The sequence below is a fragment of the Ranitomeya variabilis genome, chromosome 1 (assembly GCF_051348905.1).
Source record: "Ranitomeya variabilis isolate aRanVar5 chromosome 1, aRanVar5.hap1, whole genome shotgun sequence".
NCBI classification, from domain to species: domain Eukaryota; kingdom Metazoa; phylum Chordata; class Amphibia; order Anura; family Dendrobatidae; genus Ranitomeya; species Ranitomeya variabilis.
Genome location: NC_135232.1, coordinates 414,800,720 through 414,827,686, shown reverse-complemented (window position 1 = coordinate 414,827,686; position 26,967 = coordinate 414,800,720). Strand labels below are relative to the sequence as shown.

At 42.9% G+C, this 26,967-nt stretch overlaps 1 protein-coding gene across 2 annotated transcripts; it reads right to left on the bottom strand.

The window, feature by feature from the left end:
* Positions 1-9,362: 9,362 nt before the first annotated feature.
* TYRP1 (tyrosinase related protein 1) lies at positions 9,363-23,160 on the bottom strand. Of its 2 annotated transcripts, none has more exons than XM_077249217.1 (8): positions 22,781-23,160; positions 21,671-22,084; positions 19,906-20,228; positions 12,762-12,966; positions 12,481-12,648; positions 12,203-12,382; positions 10,510-10,656; positions 9,363-9,873 (listed from the first exon to the last, which is right to left on the bottom strand). In XM_077249217.1, exons 2-8 carry the CDS (start codon positions 22,059-22,061, stop codon positions 9,683-9,685), a joined length of 1,605 nt encoding a protein of 534 aa, XP_077105332.1. In that variant the 5' UTR covers positions 22,062-22,084; positions 22,781-23,160; the 3' UTR covers positions 9,363-9,682. The 2 variants fall into 2 exon arrangements, with proteins under 2 accessions (XP_077105332.1, XP_077105333.1); XM_077249218.1 differs by having other exon boundaries at positions 22,785-22,995.
* Positions 23,161-26,967: the final 3,807 nt, after the last annotated feature.

Below are 26,967 nucleotides of genomic sequence, written 5' to 3'. Positions count from 1 at the left end.
ATTGCACAGATTTTTTTTAATTAAGCCTACTATTTAGTGATGGGCAAGCAGTAAAATGTTCGAGTGTTCGTGTTGAGTAACGAACAGAATGGAAGTCAATGGGAAACGCGAGCATTTTTCCTGCAGACCCTACCAAAAGGTCTTGCTGACTGAAACACCCCCCCCCCCCAAAACCCCTGCTGAAGTAGATGGAACCGCCACTGAAATTGAATAGTAACAGCATGGGGAAGACCCCTGGATTCATCTGACTCCCAGGTCACTGCTGGGAACAAAGTTGGTCAGAGAGTTACGCAACGTTCAAGGACTGAAAATACAAAACCGAAGCTAAAATTGATTTTACAGGACAAAAGTGTTAGGAATCATTGTTGCCTGTATAATGACTTGCATAGAAGGCAAAATAAAAAAAAGCCTGCATCTCACTGTATTTCCTTGTCATTTTTAAGCAAAAAATAATTTAAAAAGTGATGCGGGGACCCCTCTTTTTTAATAACCAGCTAAGTCAAAGCAGACAGCTGTGTGCTGATATTTTCAGACAGGCAAGTCCCATGGTTATTGGCTCCTTCCCAGCCTAAAAATACAAGCAGCTACCACAGAACATTAGATTCACCAATTCTGATGCCCTGTTCTAGCTCTACTTGATTGGCCTGGTTCGGTGGCAATTGGGAGTAATGGGAATTGGGGTTGATGACAGCTGTGATATATCAAAAATAACAGCCGACCTCAACCCCTGGGTTTAGCAATAGAGAGGAGTCTGTCAGACACCAGCTCCATAAGGACGCTTCATAGGCTTTCGCAGCCTCCGAGCACTCTGCTCTGTGGGACAGTTTAGCTAGGAACAGATGTAACCCAAATTACATCAAATCACAACTGTGTGGGTTGCACGGAGCACTGTGACCGGCAGTTAGTGTAGCATAGCGAAATCAGTGTAGTATGTAGGATTGCACTGCCACCATGTCATGCAGAGTGCAGTCAGACATACTAAAGCGATTCCGCTAGGTCGTGCGGACTTCCAGACTGTGCTCTGTATGACCCAGCAACTGTGAGGCACATAATCTTAAAGGGACCCTTTAAAGTTACTGGAGTTTCCAGTTGCTGAAACACCTGGAGACTGTGAACTCTGGTCACCTTAGTTCACAGCTTCCATGTGCCCCAGCTCTGGGAACTACAGTAAACTTAAAGTCTTCCGGCGCGCACACTGCATTTTTTTAACTGCATTTTTGTACAGCAATAGATACTGTTTCAAGCTGGTTAATGTTGGCATGGTTTGGGTGTGGGAGAGAGAAAGGCTTTGAGAGATAGCTATAGGTATGGATGCATAAATAGCTGGCAGATATCTAGCAGCTTTCTAGGAATAAATAAAAAGTGACATGGTTATTGGTACCCTCCCAACCAAAAAATACCAACCCTAAAGCTACCCAAGAACTGGCATATCATAGTAATGTGTAATTTCTGAGGCCCTGTCTCTGTTCTTCCTAGCTCACCATCGCAATGGGATTAGGGGTTTACATAAACAGCTGGCACCGACACCAAGCCAGGGTCAGACTGGCATACAGGGCCAGCAGCCGCCTAGGGCCCCCACTGCTCCATGGGCTCCCAGCCAGTGGCGTGTCACTAATAGCGGCATACCACGCAGCTGTTATGGGGGCCCCCTGGTGCCAGCAGTGGAGAAGGGGGTGACAGAAGGCAGAAGCTGGCTGCTGTAGCTAAAGCCTGTCCCCGCTGCTAAAGAGAAATGAATATGAACTCTTCCCCATGCCCCCATGGGCATGGAGAGGGGCGAATATTAATTTCCCTTTTTATCAGTGTGTAGTGTTAGCCGCAGGCTGCGGCTAAGGGCTCATATTCACTTGTGAGAAAAATGGACGAGTGCAGTCCGATAAAAAAAATATCGGATTGCACGTGGACCAATATTAATTAATCAATCAATCAATAGGTGACATCTCATTTGCGAGTTTTTTCTCAGTCGAAATCGGACTGAGAAAAAAATCACAGCATGCGGCGTTTTGCTGTGATTCTCAGATGAGACTTACCAATGTAAGTCAATGGGTGCGAGAAAAAAATTGCACAGCACTCTCACCATGCGAGTGCTGTCTGATTTTTACGCACCAGTGTCCTCTGAAAAGCCGGCAATTCAAGTCCCGCGTACAGTAAAATCACACTGAGAGGTTAAGAATAGAAAAGATAGAATAGATATAGACACATAGAATATATATATATATATACACTCACCGGCCACTTTATTAGGTACACCTGTCCAACTTCTTGTTAACACTTAATTTCTAATCAGCCAATCACATGGCGGCAACTCAGTGCATTTAGGCATGTAGACATGGTCAAGACAATCTCCTGCAGTTCAAACCGAGCATCAGTATGGGGAAGAAAGGTGATTTGAGCGCCTTTGAACGTGCTGATCTACTGGGATTTTCACGCACAACCATCTCTAGGGTTTACAGAGAATGGTCCGAAAAAGAAAAAAAATCCAGTGAGCGGCAGTTCTGTGGGCGGAAATGCCTTGTTGATGCCAGAGGTCAGAGGAGAATGGGCAGACTGGTTCGAGCTGATAGAAAGGCAACAGTGACTCAAATCGCCACCCGTTACAACCAAGGTAGGCCTAAGAGCATCTCTGAATGCACAGTGCATCGAACTTTGAGGCAGATGGGCTACATCAGCAGAAGACCACACCGGGTACCACTCCTTTCAGCTAAGAACAGGAAACTGAGGCTACAATTTGTACAAGCTCATCGAAATTGGACAGTAGAAGATTGGAAAAACGTTGCTTGGTCTGATGAGTCTCGATTTCTGCTGTGACATTCGGATGGTAGGGTCATAATTTGGCGTAAACAACATGAAAGCATGGATCCATCCTGCCTTGTATGGAGCATCTTTGGGATGTGCAGCCGACAAATCTGCGGCAACTGTGTGATGCCATCATGTCAATATGGACCAAAATCTCTGAGGAATGCTTCCAGCACCTTGTTGAATCTATGCCACGAAGAATTGAGGCAGTTCGGAAGGCAAAAGGGGGTCCAACCCGTTACTAGCATGGTGTACCTAATAAAGTGGCCGGTGAGTGTATATACATAATCATTGCAGAAGCCGACAAGATAGGAGACATTGCAGAACAGTTAGATTTATAAGATGTCAGTGTCAAATACTGTTAGTACTTTGTGTATGTTAAATTGATATGAAAAAAATGATATGGGCTCCCGCGCAATTTTCTGCGCCAGAGAGAAAAAGCCAGTGAGTGAGGGCAGATATTAATAGCCTAGAGAGGGACCATGGTCATTGCCCCCCCGGCTAAAAACATCTGCCCCCAGCCACCCCAGAAAAGGGCACTTAGCCTCTCTCTTCCCACTGCCCTGTAATAATTGAGAGGTGTCAATAAGACACCTATCCATTACTAATCCTAAAGTTTGTAAAGGGTTAAAAAAAGAAACACCTGCAGAATAAAGTATTTTAATTAAATAAAACACTAAGCACTGTTTGGCCATTTTATTGTTACAGGTAATCCAAGCGAAGCCCATGATCACCTGTAAAAAATGTAAATTAAAAACCAACAATATCCCATACCTGTCCACCGTACAGTCAAGTCCCATGCTGCAATCCATCTTAAGGGGTTATATAGTTTACAACTAAGCTACTCCCCCAACTGTAAACCACTGTGTTATGAATGAAAAGCTGCCTGCGCAGCCTCCCCGCCTGACCGGACATGAACTCTGTAGCGTGGGAAAGTTTCTGAACTTTTTCCCACACTGCCGAGTTCACCTCAGGTCAGGCTGTGATTGTGCGCATGCTCAGTGATGTCAGCGGTAGTCGGCCCCGCCTGACTTGAGGTGAACTCGACAGCGTGTGAAAAAGTTCAGAAACTTTCCCACTCTACAGAGTTCATGTCTGGTCAGGCGGGGAGGCTGCGCAGGCAGCTTTTCATTCTTTCCTCCATGGTTTACAAATTGGGGTTGTAGTATTAGCACCGCTCCTGGTTGTAAACTATTTAACCCCTTGAGATGGATTGCAGCTTGGGACTTGACTGTACGGCGAACAGGTATGGGATATTGTTGCTTTTTTACTTTGGATTTTTTACAGGAGAACAAGGGCTTCGCTTGGATTAAGAGTATAATAAAGATAGAAAACCTATGTGTTTAATTATTTTATTAAAATACTTTATTCTTAATGTGTGTGGTTTTTTAACCCTTCCATACTATTGGATTAATAATGGATAGGTGTCTTACAATAGCAAGGTGACATTAACCCCTTATTACCCCATATGCCACCGCTAGAGGGCAATGGGAAGAGAGAGGCTAAGGGCCATAATTGGTGCATCTTATAGATGTGCTTTTTCTGGGGCAGCTGGGTATTTTTAGCCAGGGGGGTCAATATCCATGGCCCCTTCCTAGGCTATGAATTTCAGCCCGCAGCTGTCTGCATAGCCTTTCTGGCTATTATTTATAGGGGGAACCCACATCATTTTTTGGGGGGGTACCCCTATTAGAATAGCCAGTAAAGGATAAATATACAGCTGCAGGCTGATTTTGATAGACTGGGAAGATCCATGGGTATTAACCTCTCTCCAGGCTGCAAATATCAGCCCCGGCCGTCAGCTTTCCCTTTCTGGCGAAGAAAATTGTGCCGGAGCCCACACAATTTTTTCCGTGAAAACATTCTTTTATTAAGTACATACAGATCCCAAATTTAACACACATATTGTATTAGACATTGCTGACATCTATAAATCTAAGGCTACTTTCACACATCAGGTTTTTGCAGTCAGGCACAATCCGTCAAATGTTGAAAAAAATGGATCCGTCGCAGATCGTGAAAAACTAATGCAATGGATCCATTTTTGACGGATCCGACTAGCATATCCAGATAACTGGATAAAAAAAAAAATTGGAGTTTTGGAGTTAATTTTCTGAATCTGGCACCTTCCGGCTCCCATGGGCTTCCATTCTAGGAAAAAGCCGGAAGCGCCAGATCCGGCACTTCCGGCTTTTTCACCGAAGACAAAAAAAAGTTACTGTGTACGTTTTTTCCAGACATCGGAAACTAAATTTTTGCCAGATCCAGCGTAAACCGGACGAAACGTAAAGGTCATCCGGCGCTAATACAAGTCTATGGGTAAAAAACTGATACGGCGGCATCTTTCGCCAGATCCCATTTTTTCAAAATTTGCCAGATTGAGCCTGACAGCGAAAGATGGATGTGTGAAAGTATCCTTACTGTTCTACAATGGATTTACTGCATGTAAACCATGTCTCCTATCCCGTCGGCTTCTGCGATGATTTTGCAAAAGCCGACAAATTAATTATTGGCTATTCTGCTATCTATCTCTCTATGAAATATAAAGATTATATATATATATATATTATATATATGCATGCACACACCTATACTATGTGTATATATCTATTTTATATGCGGCATCTAGATGCCTGCTTTTATTCTAATATATATATATAATTATAATATATATGTTTAAGATTATTTGGTTTTGAAACAATCTGTACAATTTTATTTTACAACACGATTTTTACATGAGCTTTTACATACAGAGAACTGCTGTATGTAAAACCTCATGTTAAAATCGCATTGCATACGCATGTCATACGGATGTTCCGAGGCACATAAAAAAAAAAAAAAAAATCACACGGAAATTGCCTTACACTCGCATGATACATTTTTTCTGTCCAGAAATCTTACCTTTTTTTTCCTCACAAATGGGTGTGAGTCCTAGCACACACTATCAGGGATGGCACACCAGGGCCCCTGCTCACCCAGGGGCCTCCAGCCCACACGACATCTATAGAGCCGTAAGTCAGGGGGGTGTCACTGGCGCCACCCGCCAGTACGTGCCGCATTCAACTGTATTGGCATTATAGACGCTCCGTCTCTCATCATTCCCCTCTGACACAGCCGGTGCGCGATGACGTCAGTTCATTGCATCTTTATTAATTGTGTGGCCATCATAGCCCCTGATGAACCCCGTTATTCCCATGGGGGGATGCTTCGGGCATTGCTTTGGAATATCGCTATTTCTGAATGAAGCCTGATTGGGACCTCAATTTTGTTATGGGATTCCTGGCTATACTACGGCAAATAGATGAGTACATAAGTATCTGATCTATTGCATTGTGCACTTTATTTTTGCTCTTGCAAATAGATGATTGTGTCTTTGCATTGTGCACTTTATTGCCATACTAGTCCCATTATGGATTATGTTTGATTACACTACGTAACACAATTTTTGTTCCTGGCTTCCAAGTGTAATATTTCAACTGCTTATGTTAAAAGACTATGGAAAAACGTCTTCATTCAGCACAAACTTTGATTTTATGACCACAGGGCAGAAAAATTTCGAATATATTGTCTGAAAAAAAAAGGAAATTACAATGACAAATTTTTATATATTTTTTTTTGTTTCTGGGTCCAAAGCATGTTTTCCTAACCCGTTATGCCTAAAACAAATAGAAAATAGTTGTTCCATAAAAACTTTGCTTCTGTGTTCAGGACAATGAAATTTGTCTGTTTTCGGGAAAATTCTCCATTCATATTCAATACTGAGTAGTCTTTATTGTCCTGATCAAATAAAAAAAAAAAATGTTCACATTTATGTAGGATATAAACAGTAAGGAAATGGTGTACATACTGAACCCTACAGGGTTACTATACTGAGCCCTGACAGGCAGTGAAGGTTGGCACCCCAAGTTTCTGCGGTAGGCGCCCTCGACGGCTCACCCTGATATCCCTACAATGGAGAAAAGAAAAAGTGTCCCAATACCCTTGTAAAAAAAAGTCATCATTGCCTCAAACTAATTTAGATGAATAATTTTAGTATGTTGCACTCAATGACGTCAAAGAAACATCCCTTTAAAGCAGATTACTCTAAATGAAGGAATATTAACTAGAAAATAAATACAGGCAAGCAGGATGCAATAATCATATACCGTATAAGCCGACACCATCCCCCCCCCCCTAATTTTGCCACAAAAAAAACCTCAAGTATAATGACTCGAGTATAAGCCTAGGGTGGAAAATGCAGCAGCTACTGGTAAATTTGAAAAATAAATACCAATAAAAGTAAAATTAATTGAGACATCAGTAGTTTAAGTGTGTTTGAATACCCATATTGAATCAAGAGCCCCATACAGTTCATGATGGGCCCCATATAAATGCTCCATACAAAAAAAATACGCCCCATATAAAGCTCCATAAAGTTTATGATGGGCCCCATAAGATGCTCCATATTAAAATATGCCCCATATAATGCTGATTATGACCCCATAAGATGCTCCATAGACACATTTGTCCCGTATAATGCTCCACAAATGTGGATTATGGCCCCATAAGATGCTCCATACAGACATTTGCCCCATATAATGCTGCACGTGGCCCCATAAGATGCTCCATATAATGCTGCACATGGCCCCATAAGATGCTCCATACAGACATTTGCCCCATATGCTGTTGCCGAGATTAAAAAAAAAAATAAAAAATAATCAGCACCAGAGCTTGGTTCTAACATGCGAGACTCGCACGTATTTCTCGCAAATGAAAATGAGCCCTTAGTTAGATCTGAGTCCTGGTTGCATTATACCTTATTCTGACGACTGCATATGTTCTTTTGGGGGGGGTTGCATTATATCTTATGAGGGGGCTACATTATACTATATGAGGCTGGCTGCATTATACTTTATGAGGGGGCTACCCCAACCCCTGCTACATAATTAAGAAGTGTACTACCTTATATTATACTCTGATATTAGCACACAATCGGTGGTCTTATATACATTTCTAAGTAGCTACATAGTGGGCCTCAAAGGAGGATTTTCTCTGGTTGGCCCAAGGTGCTCCTATCTGAGGCTACTTTCACACTAGCGTTGTGCACTGCACGTCGCAATGCAATGTGCCGACGCAACGACCCTAGCGTTGAAAGCGCCGCACAACGGGGGCAGCGGATGCAGTTTTTCAACGCATCCGCTGCCCCATTGTAAGGTCCGGGGAGGAGGGACGGAGTTCGACGCGCATGCGCTGTCGGAAATGGCGGACACGTCGCACAAAAAAAAACGTCATGTAGTGTTTTTTGTGCCGACGGTCTGCCAAAGCACGACGCATCCGTCGCACGACAGATGCGATGTGTGGCAATCTGTCGCAGTGCGTCGCTAATGCAAGTCAATGGAGGGAAAAAAAAAAACACGCATCCTGCAAGCACTTTTGCAGGATGCGTTTTTTTCTCCAAAACGACGCTTTGCGACGGAGGCCAAATGACGCTAGTGTGAAAGTAGCCTAACGCTGCACCAAGTCCTGGGTTTAGTAATGAACTTGATAGTGTTTTAACCCCTTTACCCCTGGGACCTTTTTTCACACCATCATCCCAGAGTCATACCTTTCTTTATTTTTCCTTCAAAATAGCCATGTGAGGGCTTGTTTTTTGCGGGACAAGTTATACTTTTGAATGACACCATTGGTTTTACCATATTGTGTAAGAAAGCATGAAAAAAATATAAATATCCAAATGTGATGAAATTGAAAAAAAAGGTGCAATTTCACAATGTTTTTCTTTTTTGTTGTTCACCAAATACTAAGAAACTGACCTGCCATTATGATTCTCCATCTCATTACGAGTTAATATACACCAAACATGACTAGGTTCTTTTTTATTCAAGTGGTGAAACCCCCCCCCCCCCCCCTTTTTTTTTTTTTTTTTTTTATTAAACAGTCATTTTCCGAGACACGCAGCATCTCCATTTTTTTGGAATCTCGCGTTGGGTAAGGACTTATTTTTTGCGTGCCGATGTTTATATTGATACCATTTTGGTGCAAATATGATCTTTTGGTCACCCGTTATTGCATTTTGATGCAATGTTACAGAAAAAAAACAAACAAACAAAGGAATGCACAAGGCCATAAGCGCAGTATTGCAGCCTGAAACAGACTGAGCGCAGAACCTGCCTTTATTACTGGGAGATAAGGTAGGGGGTATGTGGGTGTGGAGAAAGCCATTAGAGGGTCTAAAAGTGAATTCAAGAATGAAACATTTACGACTGAAACCTGGTTACGGTTAGTTAATATAGCTGCACTATTGACAAGCGGCAGGCATCATTGGGTAAAACTAAACTACACAGGGGACGAAGTAGTAAGGTTGTCCATTTGGAACTCCAAAACAGGTGAAGTGTTACATTGCGATGAACTATTGGACTACGAAGGACCTATAGATTATTCTTGCACTGGGGTCCCCTCTTTTTGCCGGTCCTTTTACCATATGTAAAAATACTCCCCCTTTCCTGTATTCTCAAGGTGTCCAGACATTGGATTGCAGTTGCAAACATATAGAAAAGCCTAACATGGAAATGAGTAGTCACAGCAAATTTCAAAATACATTGTTTTTAATTCATGGTCAATTTGTGCAACATGTGATGTATGAAGATCTACTAAGGAGGACTTTCAACAATAACTACCATCCAGATAGTGGGTTCATGCAGGTCCATACAGTGATTGCAGAAACCTGTGTACATTAAGATTTGCTAGCAGCATCGCATATGCATTTACATTAAGCCAACTCCATGTTGGAATATTATTAGCAATAAAAATAAACAATTACAGTATGATCTAAAGAATTCTAACTTACAGCTTGAAACAAACTCAAGGAAAATTACCAAGCATTTTATAATGAACAAGTTTAGATATTTTACACAGATTGTGTATTTTCCTTGTCTTCAGCATAATGTGGATAGGATTCACCAAGGAGTGGCTGGAGCACCTCGCTCTTTCTGCTCCTGCGCCGAATAGCACATGTGGCCCCCGTAAAGATCATAGCCACAAGAACCAAAGCGGCTATAACTGCTACTGTGATTATTTCTGTACTGCCAAGTGCACGACCTAAAGAGGCAATAGAAACACTGTTAAAAGCAATGTTCTTGCATTGCTCTAGATGTAAATAGTTAAGTAGACTTACTAGGTGAAGAGCATAGCGCATATTACTCTTTAAAGAGCTTTTCTACTTTAGATATTTTTAGTAAAATGTAAGAGCCACCCCAACGTATCCTACATTGAATTTAATTGTCTGTCCATTACATGCTCTTGGTCTTAAAGAGAAAAACTTTTGTAGCAGCTCCCTTCTTGTGTATGGAAGCCGTCAAATTCTTTTGCCATCTACAGTTAAATGCCATAGCTTTGAAGAATACTTTTCATGAAAGAAGATGTTTAAAAAAAAAAAAAATTATATATATATATATATATATATATATCCAGGACTGGAAAAAAAATTTGATTACAGTACTTATCCATCAGGAAAGGCACCAATATGAGATTGGTGAAGGTCCATCAAATCTGTTCTGCCTGCTGGAACAGCTGTCAGCTGACTAGTGGGGTACCATGTAGTCTATGAATAGGAAATTTCACAGATTTTTACCCCGTCTGGTGCCAAGCACTTGACATGTTCCCAAACTTTATCCACAATATTTGCCATTGTTCCTAATATGTAGGTGCAGCAGTACAACCAGCTTGTCTACTTACTAGGCCACTGGACATCATATGCATATCCCAGATGGTCTGGAGCCAAAACAAACATTTCAATGTTGGTCACTGGTGGCCAGAATGGAACCATGTTGTATTGTCTGTTATGACCAATAGGTGCGTCTTCCAGTGGATACTCGTTAAAATCTTATTAGAAAAGTAAAAAGATACATGTTAAACCATAGACCAAGTAGGACTAGAATCAGTATAGTGTTCTCTCCACTAAACAAAAAACAAACAAAAAAAAACACACACACACACACACACACACACACACACACACACACACACACACACACTAAAAACCCACTATGAAAGTGATTAACACAATTTAAATCAAACACATGAAAGAGGCATTACACTGAAGCCACCCCCACATTAACCACTTTAGGATTCAGTTTTACAGCAAACATTATACAAGGTCATGCAGAATAAATATTTTTCCAATACCAAAATTTGTAAAGTGTGATCATAAAAATAAATAAATAAATGTGGAGTTCATTTCCACCCTTCCTCTTTATTGGTGACATTTTGTGAGAGTTTGATGCTTAAGAGATGGAATGGATGAATTTTCTCTTTAATTTATATTTAGCCCCTGCTTGGAGGTGGGGGTGAGGGGACACATGGAGGCTGTGAATTAAGGTGACCAGAGTTCTTGGCCTCCAGGTGCTTAAGGATCTCAAAACTCCAGTAGCCTTAAAGGCTCCCTTAAACCAGTTTGCCTTGGCTTAAGGGGCAAATCATGTAGGATGAGTATAAGCAGCGATATCTAGTTATGTATAAAATATAGAGAAAAAGCCTTTACTTGTACTTTTTATGCTTGACACTTGACCGTTTGCTTGAGTCTTTACAGAATTTGATGCCTTCTCTTAAAATATACTGCAGTACTTCTGTATTAGAAGATTACATCCAGTGTAAAACTGACAGGGCCTAAGAAGTATCCTTACATGGTAGGCCGGGAAGCGCTCCATCCTCCAGTTGCAACCTAATCAGTACTCCGATGGGTTGATAAGGAGGGTTTTTCACCCTCTGCAAAACTACTCAATCAGCATTGCATCCAGCAGCATAAGAGGGGTTTAAAACTGACATTACAGTAGATTGCTGAATGTATAGTACAGTGGACACCAGCAAGTGATGTTTGTGCTGTCACTTCGTGATAGTAAATGTATTGTCAAGTGTGGAGCTTTTGGTAACCACTTTCCCCACTGTATTGTAATACCAAGATGCAGTTCAGGAAGTCATGAAAAAGTTTCCAAAACTTTTAGGGAATGTGCCTATGGTCAGGAATCGGCAGCGCTTTGAATGCAACACATGTCTGCTGCGTCCAAAGCGCTACCAGCTTTTGAACGCAGGCGATTCCACATGTGTTAATTGAACCGTGCAGAATCATTGAGCCCAATACATTATAGGGTGAGCTTTATCTTTGAGGCTCATGTCGTTGCAAGATAAATAGACATGCTGCATTCTGGAGAGATGTGCTGAATGTCTGTTTCCGCAGGTAAGCCACAGGTATCTCAGAACGCATAGTGGAGATGGGATTTCAAGAAATCCCATCCACTATGCTGTAACAGCTGGACATTGTGGATGTACGCAGCCTCCAACCCGCAGCGTTTACCAACCGTGGTAATGTACCCTCGGAAAGATGCTTTCCAGATAGATATATCAGGAATCACAGTTCATCAAAAGATGTTACCTGTAGTATGCCTCTTTAGCCATTCATCAAAAACTGCGTCAGTAAAGGTATGTAGAAGCACAAAGATTGGATCATTTGGCGACACATGAGTTTGTCCCCCAGTACCATTTAGGAACAGATGAGCTAGATTATGAAGGCTTCTTACTGTTGGATTATATTGCCCGGAAGGTTCACTGTAACCTATGCAAAGCGAAAATAAGAATACTAAATATATATTCCTCAAACCCCCCCCCCCCCCCAACTCAAAGATATTTAATACATTCTTGTAGTTTCATTACCTTCAATTGTATTTCGAAAGCTTTCTGTAGAATTTGAGAAGAATGGTGGAGTATCAAACAAATTGACTTCTAAGCAAAGAAGCACATCTTCTGGCTCAGGAAGCCTCTGTACCATTGGGCGAGCAATGTTTCCAGCAGGATTTCTTCTTATTGGGCTACTTGCTGTGTCTGATGTAAGGTAAGAAATTACATATGTCAACTACAAATCAAGAATTAAGCTACATGCATCCACAGTTCAGTGCTAAATAAAAGCCCGTTTCCATTCTCTAGCAAATACTTACTGTTACAGATTGTCCCCAAGCTTTCATAATCCTCCACAAATTCACATACAACTTGCCAACGAGAAAACACAGAGTTTGGACTTAAAAGATTTTGCTCAAAATTACTTTTTGCACCCACGAGGTCATCAGTGCAAATGTCACACTCGTTTCCACCAATAGCAAAGTTCCAATAAGGAAGTGCAAAAGAAGGATCCTGCAAAAGGTTCTGAACAAGACATTTGTTATGCTTTTAACACACTTGGAATCACAACAGACCACCACATCGGTTAAACAGTGCATTACCTTCTACCATAACTGGGCAAACAGCAACAGACTCACTGCTTTGGCTATTGCCCTAGAGTCTCCAATGTCATGGGCAAGGCAGAAAGAATGGGATTGTGACAAGGATAGAGACCATGTAAGCATCAGTTGATCAAGAGTACATCTATATGTGTATCATACTTAGAGAATCAGTATTTGGGTATATATTATATTGAGAGCAAATATTTGGCTACATGTCCTCTTTAAAAAAAAATGAATAATAGGAGTGACAAGTTATATGGATTTGCTTAGCAGATACAGGTGAGAACACATTGAGATAAGCCCTGTTGTAACATGTACTAACCTCTAAATCAGTTTCTGAATTAGAAATTGAGCAATATTAAGTTCAATTTAATGGTTTGGCTCTCAACAGCCATGGTTTTTCATAGGAATTCTCGGGAAAGTTTGCCCACCCATGTTTTAAACCATTTTATGCAAGACCTCTCCCACTCAACCTATGGAAAATTTGTTTTTCGTAATTAAAGAGTATCCATCACCGAAAGCTTGTTTCCTTTTTTTTTTTTTTTTTTTTTTTTTTTTTTTTTAATTTGACCATGGAAAAAAAAAATAAATAAAAAAAAAATAGATAGAATAGACATACACTAATGGCATTTATAGAATATGTTGAATAATTATTGTCAGATAGCTGAACCTGAAATTGGTGTTATGCCTAACAGTGCTATAACACTCCTACAATCCTCTGCTGTTAATCCTTCTAATAAACCCGCTTTATCTTCTTGAAAGCGAGTATGTAACACCCCATTTACAAGTAACCTAATTTTGATAGTACATGCAGAAGACCTGAAAAGCTCATTGCAGGAATGTAGTGAGTTACAATTACATACACACCCCAATACAGCATTTTCTCACCAATTCCTACAAGATTTCAACGAAACTGATTGTAGAAGACTGCTTCACATGCCCACATTTCATGGGCTGTGTATGGATCACCATTTCTGGACCTGACACAAACTTCTGGAGCCGAGCCAACAGCCTCAGTCATATGTGAGGCTGTCAGTTCAGGTTAACCAACCCAATGCCAGTTACAAAAAGCCGGATTACTCACCGGTAATGCTCTTTTAGGGAGTCCACGACAGCACCCTACTGGAGAGAGGGATCCGCCCCGCAGGAACAGGAAACCTATTGAGAAATAAATGGGGGCGGTCCGCCTCTCCTCCTCAGTTTTGATTTCAGAGTACCCGGAGGACCACCAGTATTAGGCAAATATCATTTATTTCATTGTTTAAACTTATTTGCTTATGGTTAAAAGGATTTTACTCAAATAATATGTATTATATTAATCTAGGGAGGGATGTAAGAGGGTGCTGTCGTGGACTCACTAAAAGAGCATTACCGGTGAGTAATCCGGCTTTTTACTCTTCGCCACGACAGCACCCTACTGGAGATCTTTCAGAGACCATCACCTAGGGAGGGGACCACCGTGCTGAGGACAGTCCTGCCAAAGTCTAGGTCAGAAGTTGACGATAGGTCTAGCCTATAGTGGTTATAAAATGTAGAAGGGTTTGACCACGTTGCCGCCTTACATATAGTTTCAATCGGGACGTCTCCCCTCTCTGCCCAGGAGGATGCCATCGCTCTGGTAGAGTGTGCCGTTATGCCTTCCGGAGGGTTTTCTTTCCTCGCGGAGTAAGCCAGTCTGATAGCCTCTCTGATCCACCGGGATAAGGTGCTTTTTGTTACTCCATGACCCTTCTTGACGCCCTGGAAGGAAATAAACAGAGCCCTACTCTGTCGCCAGCTGCTGGTCTTTTCAATGTATTTTAACACTACTCTTTTAACGTCTAGAGTGATATTTTTGTTCTTCAGGAGTGGATGGATTACTGAAGAAAGTGGGCAAGATTATTTCTTGTGACCTGTGGAATTTTTTTGCTACTTTGGGCAGGTAGGAAGGGTCTGGTTTAAGAATTAGCTTATCCTGAAAGGTTAACAAAAAAGGTGGATCTATAGAGAGTGCTTGGATGTCACTGATTCTCCTAGCTGAAGTCAGTGCTACCAAGAGGGCCGTTTTTAGTGATAGACATTTAATTGGTATTGAGTCTATTGGCTCGAATGGAGAGTCTGTTAGGGCTTGTAAGACTAAATTTAAATCCCAGGGTGGAATCCTAGGTATGTTAACTGGATTCATTCTTTCGCAGGCCGTAATAAATCTGGATACCCATCTATCCCCCGCGATGTTATGGCCATAGAGGGCTCCTAGCGCTGAAACATGAACCTTTAAGGTGTTTACAGTTAGACCTAGTTCTCTCCCTTTTTGAAGAAACTCCAGGATAGAATGTATCGGAATTTCTGATGTGTCGGTAGATGTATGGAATTGAAAAAATTTTCTCCATACTCTTGTATAGATTTTTGTGGTGGAGGGTTTTCTACTATGGAGAAGCGTATCAATTAAACCCCCCGAGAATCCTCTCGATCTTAACATCTGCCTCTCAAGTTCCAGGCCGTCAGGTGTAGATTGTCCACCTGAGGGTGGAAAAACGGACCCTGGAAGAGAAGGTTGGGCGTTGAGGGGAGGACCCAAGGATCTGAGACCGACATGGTCTGTAACCATGAGAACCATGGTCTCTTGGGCCAGAATGGAGCTATCAGTACAACTCTCGCCCCTTCTTCCCTGATTTTGCGTATAACTTGAGGAAGCAATATGATCGGAGGAAACGCGTACGCCAGACTGAACTGCCAAGGGGCTTGGAGAGCGTCCAGAATGTCCGGATGATCCGCTGGAGATAGAGAAGCAAATCTCCGGACTTTTCTGTTTTTCCTTGTGGCGAAGAGATCTGAGGACGGCCCCAAAGAGATATTATGTCCAGAAATATCTGCTGGTTTAGACACCACTCTCCTTGCCTCAGGGTGTGTCTGCTTAAGAAGTCCGCCTGCTGATTGCTTGCTCCCCTTATGTGCAATGCAGTAAGGGATGTTAGGTGACTTTCTGCTAGATTTAAGATTTCCGTAGCAGAAGACATCAGAATCTCTGATCGCGTACCTCCTTGCCGATTTAGATATGCCACCGTGGTGGTGTTGTCGGACAGGACTCTGACGTCTTTCCCCCGAATCTGTGGGAGGAAATGGTATAAGGCGTATTTTACAGCATTCAGTTCTTTAAAGTTAGAGGAGCTGCAATTTTCTTCCCTGCTCCATAAACCCTGGCAATAATCGTTCCCCATATGAGCGCCCCATCCATGAGGACTGGCGTCAGTGGTTATGGTGTGAGATGGCGTTATTACCCATGGAACCCCACTCAACAAATGGTTTGAGTCTAGCCACCACTCTAAGGAAGTTAAAACCTCCTGAGATAAGGTTATTTTTGTATTTAGGTGACCAAATAACCGTCTATCCTCTTGTAAAATTTGATGTTGTAGGACTCGAGTGTGGTGTTGAGCCCATCTCACTGCTGGTATACAAGAGATAAGAGACCCTAGTAACGACATAGCTTGTCTTAGGGATATACGAGGATTAGTTATTGCGGCTAGGACTTTGTGTCTGATCAGTAGGATTTTTACCTGCGGCAGGAGACACTTTTGAGATATGGAGTCTAACTGGAACCCCAAAAACGCCTGATGGGAAAGCGGAGTGAGTCTGGATTTGTCGGTATTGATTATCCAGCCCAGGTCCTGTAGAGAGGAAATTGCGTGAGCCAAACGATCGGCACATTGAGTAACTGAATTTCCTATTACCAAAAAGTCATCCAGATAGGGCACAATCAAAGTTTCCTTCTGGCGTAGGTATGCCATCACCTCTAGCATTATCTTGGTGAAGATCCTCGGCGCTGTTGAGAGGCCGAAGGGTAAGGCCGCATACTGGAAGTGACGAACCTCGTTGTTGATTTTTACCGCCACTCTGAGGAATTTTTGGTATCTGTTATGAATGGGGAGATGATAGTAAGCATCCTTTAGATCAATGCCCCCCATCATACAGTTTGGGAAGAGGAGTTTTATGGTGGACCTAATGGACTCCATTTTAAATGTATAATTTTCAATGAATGAATTGAGTTTTTTAAGGTTTATGATGGTTCTGAAAGAACCGTCGGGCTTAGAGATTAAGAATAGGGGTGAATAGAATCCCCTACCCTCCTGTCCCACTGGCACTTGGACTAGGACCCGTTTTGATATTAGGGTTTGAATTTCAAGCTCTAAAGCCTGTTGCTGTATAGGCGAGCTGAGAGTTGTTATAATATAAGACTCATGGGGTACACGAGAGAATTTTAATTTAATTCCATCTCGGACGATATTTAAAACCCACGAGCTAGATGTTATCTTCTCCCATTGGGTGGTGAAAAATTTAAGTCTGCCCCCAACTGGTATGTCCTCAGTATTTGTCTTTTGGGGGGTTGGGTCTTCTAAACATGGTACCTCTCTGCTTGTCGTCTTTAGGGGTCCATGTTGTAGACCTATCCGTTTGCCTCCTTTTGCCAAACGGCCTCCTTTTAAAGGCTCTCCTGTAAAACGGAATAGAGGTTTCAGGAAAAGCTTTCTTCCTGTCCTTTGCCTTTTTGAGTATCTCATCTAAGGTTTTACCAAAGAGGTACTCACCCTCACATGGGATTGCGCATATTTTAGACTTAGATTGCGCGTCCCCTTTCCAACTCTTCATCCATAGGGCTCTTCTTGCGTTATTTACAAGGCCCGCAGATCTTGCTGCTAAACGGAGTGAGTCGGCGGAGGCGTCTGCCAGAAAGGCCGCTGCTCCTCGTATTAAAGGGATGGCTGCTCTTAGTTTTTCCCTCGAGCTTTTCTTTTCAATTTGCTGGTCTAACTGATCAATCCAGATGATCATTGACCGGGCCGCGCAAGTGCTGGCTACTGCAGGTTTGAATATCCCTGTAGCCGCTTCCCAGGAACGTTTAAGGGATGATTCAGCCTTACGATCCAAAGGATCGACCAATAGTCCCGCATCCTCCACAGGTAGAGTGGATTGTTTGGAGGTAGAGGCTACAGCTGCGTCGACCTTAGGGACTTTGGTCCAAGTAAGAAGCTCCTCGTCACTAAACGGATATTTGCGTTTTGAGGCTGAGGGTAGAAAGCCTCTCTGATCTTGCTTCTCCCACTCTTTTAATCAATGTTTTCACTGCTGGAATAACCGGAAAACATCTCTTTCTGTCTGCCAAACCCGCGAACATTATTTCTTGCGCGGTTTGCGCACCCTTAGACTCCTCACACCCCATGGTATTTCGAATAGATTTTACCAAGTTGTCCACACTGTCCAAGGGGAAACATGAGCGTCCCTCAATCTCTGATGAGGATGATGACGCTGGACATGATGATAGGGAGGCATCTGACAGTATCGGTTGGTCACTGTCGGAGTCTGACACAAGTGTTGGCGTTTTAGATTTAGAACTACGCGGTTTTTCCTGGGTCATATTTTTTAGTTCTTCTCTAATAATGGCCCGTAGGTCCGTAATGGACACTGCTGCTCCCTGTGTTTCTTTTAAACAGTCCTCACAAAGTTTTTTGGGGTATGAGTCAGGGAGGGGCTGGTTACACAAGGCACATTCCCTGTGCTTCGTTTTTCGTCGTTTTTTGCTCTAAGCGTGTAAGTAGAGAGAGAAAGGGAAAAGAGAGAAATAGGGAGACAGCGTTAGCTTAATAGGTAGAGTTCACAACTCACCCAGTGAAGCAAATAATACCGGATCAGAAGGCCGAGATCCTGTTCTGGAACCGTCGCTTTTACGAGCGGTGTCCGAGGATCCTCTGGCGTGATCTTTGGCGGGGGGTACTGGAACTCCGGTTGTAGGGTCCATGGCACCTGGGGATGACATCTCTGCATCGCCGATTCAGCGTTAGTGAGCGCTTTAAATAGAGCGCCAAAACGTTTTTTTTTTCTCGCGCATGCGCAGATCAGTGCCGGCTCCCCCGCCCTGGATCCGGCCTAGGCGCCCCGGAAGTCCAAGAACCACTTCCGGGGTAGCCTGTATGTGCGGCGGTCGGCCCGGGATTCCACGCCGGCCGCTGGAAGGTCACCTTACCCGGCTCCTGCTGCCGTACCGCACGCTGGGAAGGACGCCGGTCGGCCTTTCCCGGACCCGGCCGTCTGCCCGCTCCATCAGACGAGGGGGGAGCCGTCTAACGGAACTCCCCCGACGCTGCTTCTGAGCCGCAGCCCCTGCCGTTCTCACGGATACTGCGCAGGCGGCATGCAAGCCCAGGTATGTCTTCTCAGTAAGAGTCCTGTCGTTCCCGCAGGAACAGGAAACCTAAACTGAGGAGGAGAGGCGGACCGCCCCCATTTATTTCTCAATAGGTTTCCTGTTCCTGCGGGGCGGATCCCTCTCTCCAGTAGGGTGCTGTCGTGGCGAAGAGTAAAATTTACAGTTTGTGTACATGTGTGAACCCTGCCAATTTGTACTTTTTAGGTATGTGCACACGCTGCGGATCCGCAGCGGTTTGCCATGCATATACAGTACCATGTAAAGCTATGGGAAATGAAATCCGCAGTGCACATGCTGCAGAAACGCAGCGGTTTATTTTCCGCAGCATGTCAATTCTTTGTGCGGAATCCGCTGCGGGTTTACACCTGCTCCAATAGAAATCTGCAGGTGAAAACCCGCAGAGGAAACCGCAATAGAAACCGAGAAATCCGCAGTAAAAACCACAGGGGTTTTGCACTGTGGATTTATCAAATCCGCTGCGGAAAATTCCGCAATGGAATCCGCAGCATGTGCACATGGCCTAAGACTTCAGAGTCACTGATGCAAGATGTACAAGATGTCAGGTGCTAAGACTAATTGTACTACCAACGGTGATCAGCCTTTTTCACATGACTACTTAGGACTGACAAGTTAAGAGATCACACTTTTTTCCCCATCTGTAACAAAGAAAAATCCTCACTATACCTGCATGTCCCGTTCCAGTTGCATCAAGTGGTATCTGTGCCAGGTAAGGAAAGCAGGACCCTCATGAGAGAAGTCTATGCCACCAACACTCCCCTGGCCTGGGCCAAGAAACGTTTTGCTAACACTGTAGAAATGGGTCCAAACAAAGAAATCATATATTGAAATATTTTCAAAGTTTGTAGTATTTCTTTCTTGGTCAATGAGCTCATTGTGATGACGTGTTGCGATGACGTAGTCTGGATGCAGAGTGTTTTTTGCTAGATCAAGTGCGCTAACAAAGCGTTGTTTTTCTTCAACACGCAAGTCTAACACATTTCTTCTCACTACAATAAAACAAAAATTGTGCACTTTATGATGACAGCTAGTTACAGGACCAAAATTATAACCATTATATTTAATAAAATTTATTTAAAAAAAAAAAAAGATATGCACACATTGCAGATTTGGTGCATTTGTCAAGGTTTTTTCCCACCTGGATTTGTGACAAAACCTGCAGCAATCCTGATGCCAGGAAAGTGAATGAGAAGCCTGATGTGTCATGCACATGTTGAGCATTTTTGACTTGCAGATTTGGTGCAGAATATAAACTGCAGCATGTCAATTCTCTGTGGCGTCTTTACCCAGAAACAGTGCAGAGATTCTGCAATCAAATACTCAATTTGTGCTCATAACCTCTAAGTTAGGAACGATTACAATTACTTGTTGGCACATGTTGAGAAAAACAAAAAAAAAAAACAAAAAAAAAAACCACAAATAAAAATAAATAAAAAACCTTGAACTTTAACAAGTATGAAGCTCGGCATTCTTTTATCATAAGAAGATTTTTATATAATGATGCAAGTAGAGATGCATGCTTTTCACTAAAATCTGTATACTTTAAAGTGTGGATGTTTTGTAATTAAATTCAAAGGGGATGGCGTCTATGCTCCGGCCCCTCTGTTACTCACCACCATCCGTCAGGTCCCCACTGCCACGCACACTGGAAGGTGACATCACTACGATCAAATGCAAGCTGAAAATCCCAGTACAGTGTGGGGGGGCCCGGTGGCCCCAGTGCGAGTGATCAGAAGATGCAGCTGTGAGTGCAAGGATTCCCCCCCCCCCCCCCCACACACACACACACACACACACACACACACACACACACACACAGGAATTTTGTTATACTTTGTAGTCTGGAGAGATCTCAGCGCATAAAAGAACATTCAATTCTAGGAAGACACCACCTCTAGGAATCAAATCTCCTGAGAAGAGGCAGAAGTGCAAACGGGCAGGCAAAGTCAAGCTTTACCTACAATTATACTAACATTTGTTAGAAATTATACATTATATAAATGAAGAAAAAAAACACCTTTATTTACGTGGCAGCAGTAATTGCATTAAATCAAAGTTATTGCAGCAATTCATCGCTGGAATAAAAAAAAAAAAAAAAAAAGAAAAAAAAAAAAAAAAGTGATATGAGGTTTCCGTGGTGAAAATCAGTTTCAGGAAGTGCAGGTGGTTTCATTCTTGAAGCAGATTTGCACCCTATACTTTCAAGTATAAACAGCAGAAAGCTTACCAACAAAGATGCCCAAAGAATGAACATTCTTTTAACTGCTTCAAGATTTGCTAACCCTGAAGTGGTTAAAAGTAGTAACAAAAGACTGAACAGCAATGTTTTTAGATTGCTGTGCATTATGTTCGTTTTTTGCAGCATTTTTAGACTAGTTCCACTAGGTCGTGAGCAGATTAATTTAGTTTTTTTTTATTTAAAAATGCTTACCTACTACAAGTGGCTGGTCACAGTTGTCCCCTATCCATCCAGGTCTGCAGCTGCCACAGTTGTAACCATAGAACCGACCAAAACATCTACATGTCCTGTTAAAAAAACGAATGGGCCATTGTTCTCGGTCGTCTGTCCCATCAAGCTGATATTGGGGTCCATGCGGCCTGGTATCCACACTAACAGTTCCACACAGACCACGACCTACAGAAAAGCCACACTGGTCACTTGCATCTGGAGACAGTTGAGGAAATAGACCCGGGCAGCACTCGCCACTGAGCAGTGCTTCTGGAGTGGCACATTGACGAGGAAATTGTGCAGAGATCAGGTCATAGAAGAGTACGAACAAGAACGCCACCGAGTAGAAACTCCAAGACCTGTAGCACAACATAGTTGTGTTCTGGACGGTCACACCTGAAAGATGACAAAGACAAGTGCACCAAAGTTGGTGGTGTCAGTCGTTAACATTTAAAGCATGTAATAAAATACTTCAAGATTGAAGCCTCATAATGAGTGAAAACAGAACCTCCCGGCTTTTGATGCAGAACTCCTCCTACATAATAGGAAGATTAGCGTGATGAGTGTAATAGGTAACTTGCTTAGACAGTCAAACATTCAGTGGACTCTTGGCCAAAGAAATTAAGAGTCAAATATGCCACCACTACACATGGTCTATGGGAATATCATACATTGATGAAAGGGAATAGTCTCTGTGCTATTGATTAAAGCTATGAAACATTTGATTAAAAGCCTAAAGGACACAGTGATTCAGTAGTGTTCTTTCATCCATAAAACTACCGGTTTACACTCAAAATAATTAGCCGTTCTTAAATACCCAAGCAAGTTCTGACACCTTCACACAAAGCATTTATAGTTAGAAGCCTTTCCAGTGAGATTGGGTGCGGCACTACGATAGAGCCCAATTTTGTGCACCTTGTCTGAAACAGATGAATTACTAGAAATGTTAGATAGTTAAAATCACACTACTCACCAATTTTAGCTTTAAAAAAAAAAAAGCCCTAAACACCTGAATGTAAAAGCGTAGAATAAGAGTCGTACAAACACAAGAGAAAATACAAAACATATACACATACAAACCAATAAGAGTACCTACTAAATCTTGAACCAGGTTTTAGCCAGCAAATAAGTTTCCTACATACGACAGGCTTCAGTTTGTTTTATGCTTCATTACTTAATAATCCCTTTGATGCAGTCAAGAGTTTCCCTGCCAGCCCTAATCCTTTTATAGGAGTGTAGTTCACCAGCACATGACCACTTTCATGCTGCTTGCCTTGTGACCACAAGGTCCTGGGTCACCAGCAGGCATTCTTAGAATAACCTGACCATACATTCCTCAAACTTAAAGATGCTTTGAATCACATCTTTACACTTGAAGAAAATTGTAATCCTCGTCATTTACTAATCATCTTCCACCCTTCCAGGACCTAAAGAAAAAAGCATTTGTTTGTCATATTAGGGCTGCATCACACGCTCATTACAGGGAGCAGTTACTTATAAAACATGTTACAGCTGCTGAATCACCATGTCTAATGACCTACCGAAGCTGCTGCAAGACAGGAACATAGGCTCCTCAGTCTGCTATTTATTGAAGGAATGGATTAGGCAAATGAGATGCCCCCTTGACTAATGAAATAATTGCCAGTATACTCTATTGTGATAGACAAATATATATCATTAGGCCACTTTCATACATTCGGTATTTGGTCAGTATTTTACCTCAGTATTTATAATCCAAAACCAGGAGTGGAACAAATAGAGGAAAAGTATAATAAACACATCACCACTTCTGCATTTATCACCCACTCCTGGTTTTGGCTTACAAATACTGACCAAATACTGAAAGTGTGAACGTGGCCTTAGGCCGGTTTCACACGTCAGTGGCTCCGGTACGTGAGGTGACAGTTTCCTCCCGTACCGGAGACACTGACACACGTAGACCCATAAAAATCAATGCATCTGTTCAGATGTCATTGATTTTGTGCGGACCGTGTGCGGACCGTGTCTCCGTGTGCCAAACACGGAGACATGTCAGTGTTCGTGGGAGCGCACGGATTACACGGACCCAATAGAGTCAATGGGTCCGTGTAAAACACGCACCTCACACGGACATTCTCCGTCTGGGGTCCGTGTGGCGTGCCGGAGACAGCGCTACAGTAAGCGCTGTCCCCCCCCACATGGTGCTGAAGCCGCCATTCATATGTTCCCTGTAGCAGCGTTTGCTATAGAGAAAATATGAATGATAGTGTTTAAAATAAAGATCCATGTGTCCGCCGCCCCCCCACCCCCTGTGCGCCCCCCCGCTGGTCAGAAAATACTTATCCGGGTCCCCCGTCGGCTGTCGCTCCTTCCTGGTCTGGCCGCGCCTCCTACTGTATGCGGCCGATTACACTCATGAATATGTGGCTCCACCTCCAATAGGGGCGGAGCCGCCTATTCATGAGTGTAAATGAGCGGCCCCACGTGACCGCATACAGTAAGCCGCGGCCAGACCAGGAAGGAGCGACTGCCGACGGGGGATCCGGGTGAGTATTTTCTGACCAGCGGGGGGGGGGCGCACAGGGGGTGGGGGGGCGGCGGACACATGGATCTTTATTTTAAACACTATTCTTCATATTTTCCCTGCAGCAAACGTTGCTGCAGGGATGATATGAATCGCAGCTTCAGCACCATGCAGAGTGGGTACCACACGCTCCGTGTGGTACCCACTCGCCATACGGGCGGCACACGTGTGCCGCACGTATGGCCTCCGTGAGTTCCCAGGCACACGGACACGGATAACTCCGGTACCGATTTATTCCGGTACCGGAATTATCTGGACGTGTGGGACAGCCCTTAGGTTGTGTTTCACTAGTTATATTATTTTATGCAGTTTTTGAAGTCAAAACATTTGTGCTCGGTTTATGCAACATTTTTGGTGAATAAAACTAACCTTATTAACACGTTGTGTAGAGAAATCTCACATGTAATGTGCTTGAAAAATGCAGACAAAAATCACAGCAATAATATAGCAAAGAATGCAGCAAAGAGCAAAGGTTTTACTGTCAAACATGAATCTTTGACTGCTGAAAAAATGCTGCAAAAACACCACATGTAAACATATCCTGCTTCTCTTTTTTTCTTCAAAAATTACTTCAAAAACCTGAACCTGTGAACACAGTCTCAAAAAACCATGCATTTTCCAAAGTCTTTATGTATGTTTTTTCTCTTTTATACATGTTTTTTTCAAGTGTTTTTAATAGTTTTTTTTTTTCATATTTATATTGTTTCTGACTTTTTTCAGGAGAAATATCATACATAGAGCATGTCCTGTCTTGGAAAAAAATGACAAATGGACTAAAAACACACCAAAATGCCCCATTCCATCACTAAAAAATGTTATGTAAAAAGTGTTATTCTATGGGCCACTGCAGATCTGCAATTCTTTCTACAGACCAATTAGGTCTGTGGGTAGTGTTGAGCATTCCGATACCGCAAGTATTGGGTATCGGCCGATATTTGCGGGTATCGGAATTCCGATACCGAGATCCGATACTTTTGTGGTATCGCTTGAAAGACCTTAGGTGACGTCACTGCTTTGTGATTGGTCCGCTACGGACCAATCAGAGCGCCGTGACGTCATCTAAGGCCCTTCAAGCGCGCATTCTTAGGTACAACGGCTCCCGGTTACGGCGGTAAAGTCCAGGCTGCGTCGGAGAGGTGAGTATATCCCTATTTTTTATTTTAATTCTTTCTTTTACACATTGATATGGATCCCAGGGCCTGAAGGAGAGTTTCCTCTCCTTCAGACCCTGGGAACCATACAGGATACCGTCCGATACTTGGTGTCCCATTGACTTATATTGGTATCGGGTATCGGTATCGGATTAGATCCGATACTTTGCCGGTATCGGCCGATACTTTCCAATACCGATACTTTCAAGTATCGGACGGTATCGCTGAACACTATGGCCGGCGTCACACTCGGCGTAAGACAATACGGTCCGTATTTTACGGCCGTAATCCGGCCGAAATACGGTGAAATGTTCCCAAAATAGTGATCCGTAGTCAGGGTGTGTCAGCGTATTTTGCGCATGGCATCCTCCGTATGTAATCCGTATGGCATCCGTACTGCGAGATTTTCGCGCAGGCTTGCAAAACCGACATCTAATGGATTTATGTGCTCAAATGTTCGGGAAAACATATATACAGTATATATATATATATATATATGTCATTGAGACACATATATATATATATATTCTGTATTTAGATTTCATTCAGCGCGATATCTGTGAACAGCCGGTAATTCAATTACCGGCTTTTCATTTCTCCTGCACAAACCCGACAGGATATGAGACATGGTTTACATACAGTAAACCATCTCATATCCCCTTTTTTTTTGCATATTCCACACTACTAATGTTAGTAGTGTGTATGTGCAAAATTTCAGCGCTGTAGCTGCTGAAATAAAGGGTTAAATGGCGGAAAAAATTGGCGTGGGCTCCCGCGCAATTTTCTCCGCCAGAATGGTAAAGCCAGTGACTGAGGGCAGATATTAATAGCCAGGAGAGGGTCCATGGTTATTGGCCCCCCCGTGGCTAAAAACATCTGCCCCCAGCCACCCCAGAAAAGGCACATCTGGAAGATGCGCCTATTCTGGCACTTGGCCACTCTCTTCCCACTCCCTGTAGCGGTGGGATATGGGGTAATGAAGGGTTAATGCCACCTTGCTATTGGAAGGTGACATTAAGCCAGATTAATGATGGAGAGGCGTCAATTCTGACACCTATCCATTATTAATCCAATTGTAGGAAAGGGTTAAAAAACACACACACACATGATTGAAAAGTATTTTAATGAAATAAACACAGCGGTTGTTGTAATAATTTATTGCTCTCTCAAATCCATTTGCAGTCCCTCGCTTGGCAACATAATAAACGCACAAAATACATACCTTCTGATGTACTGTCAGGTCCAACGATGTAATCCATCTGAAGGGGTTAACTAATATTACAAGCAGGAGCCCTGCAATAATGCAGCTGTGCTCCGTGCTTGTAATTCCCCTGCGAATGAATGAAATGTAGGTCATTGACCTACATTTCATTCATTCGCGGTGAGGCGCCCTCTGGTGGATGTTCTCATGAACTGCAGCTTGGGAACTTTTTCCCACGCTCCAGGTCATATGAGGACATCCACCAGGGGGCGCATCACCGCGACTGAAGGAAATGTAGGTCAATGACCTACATTTCATTCATTCGCCGGGGATTACAGGCACGGAGCACAGCTGCATTATTGCA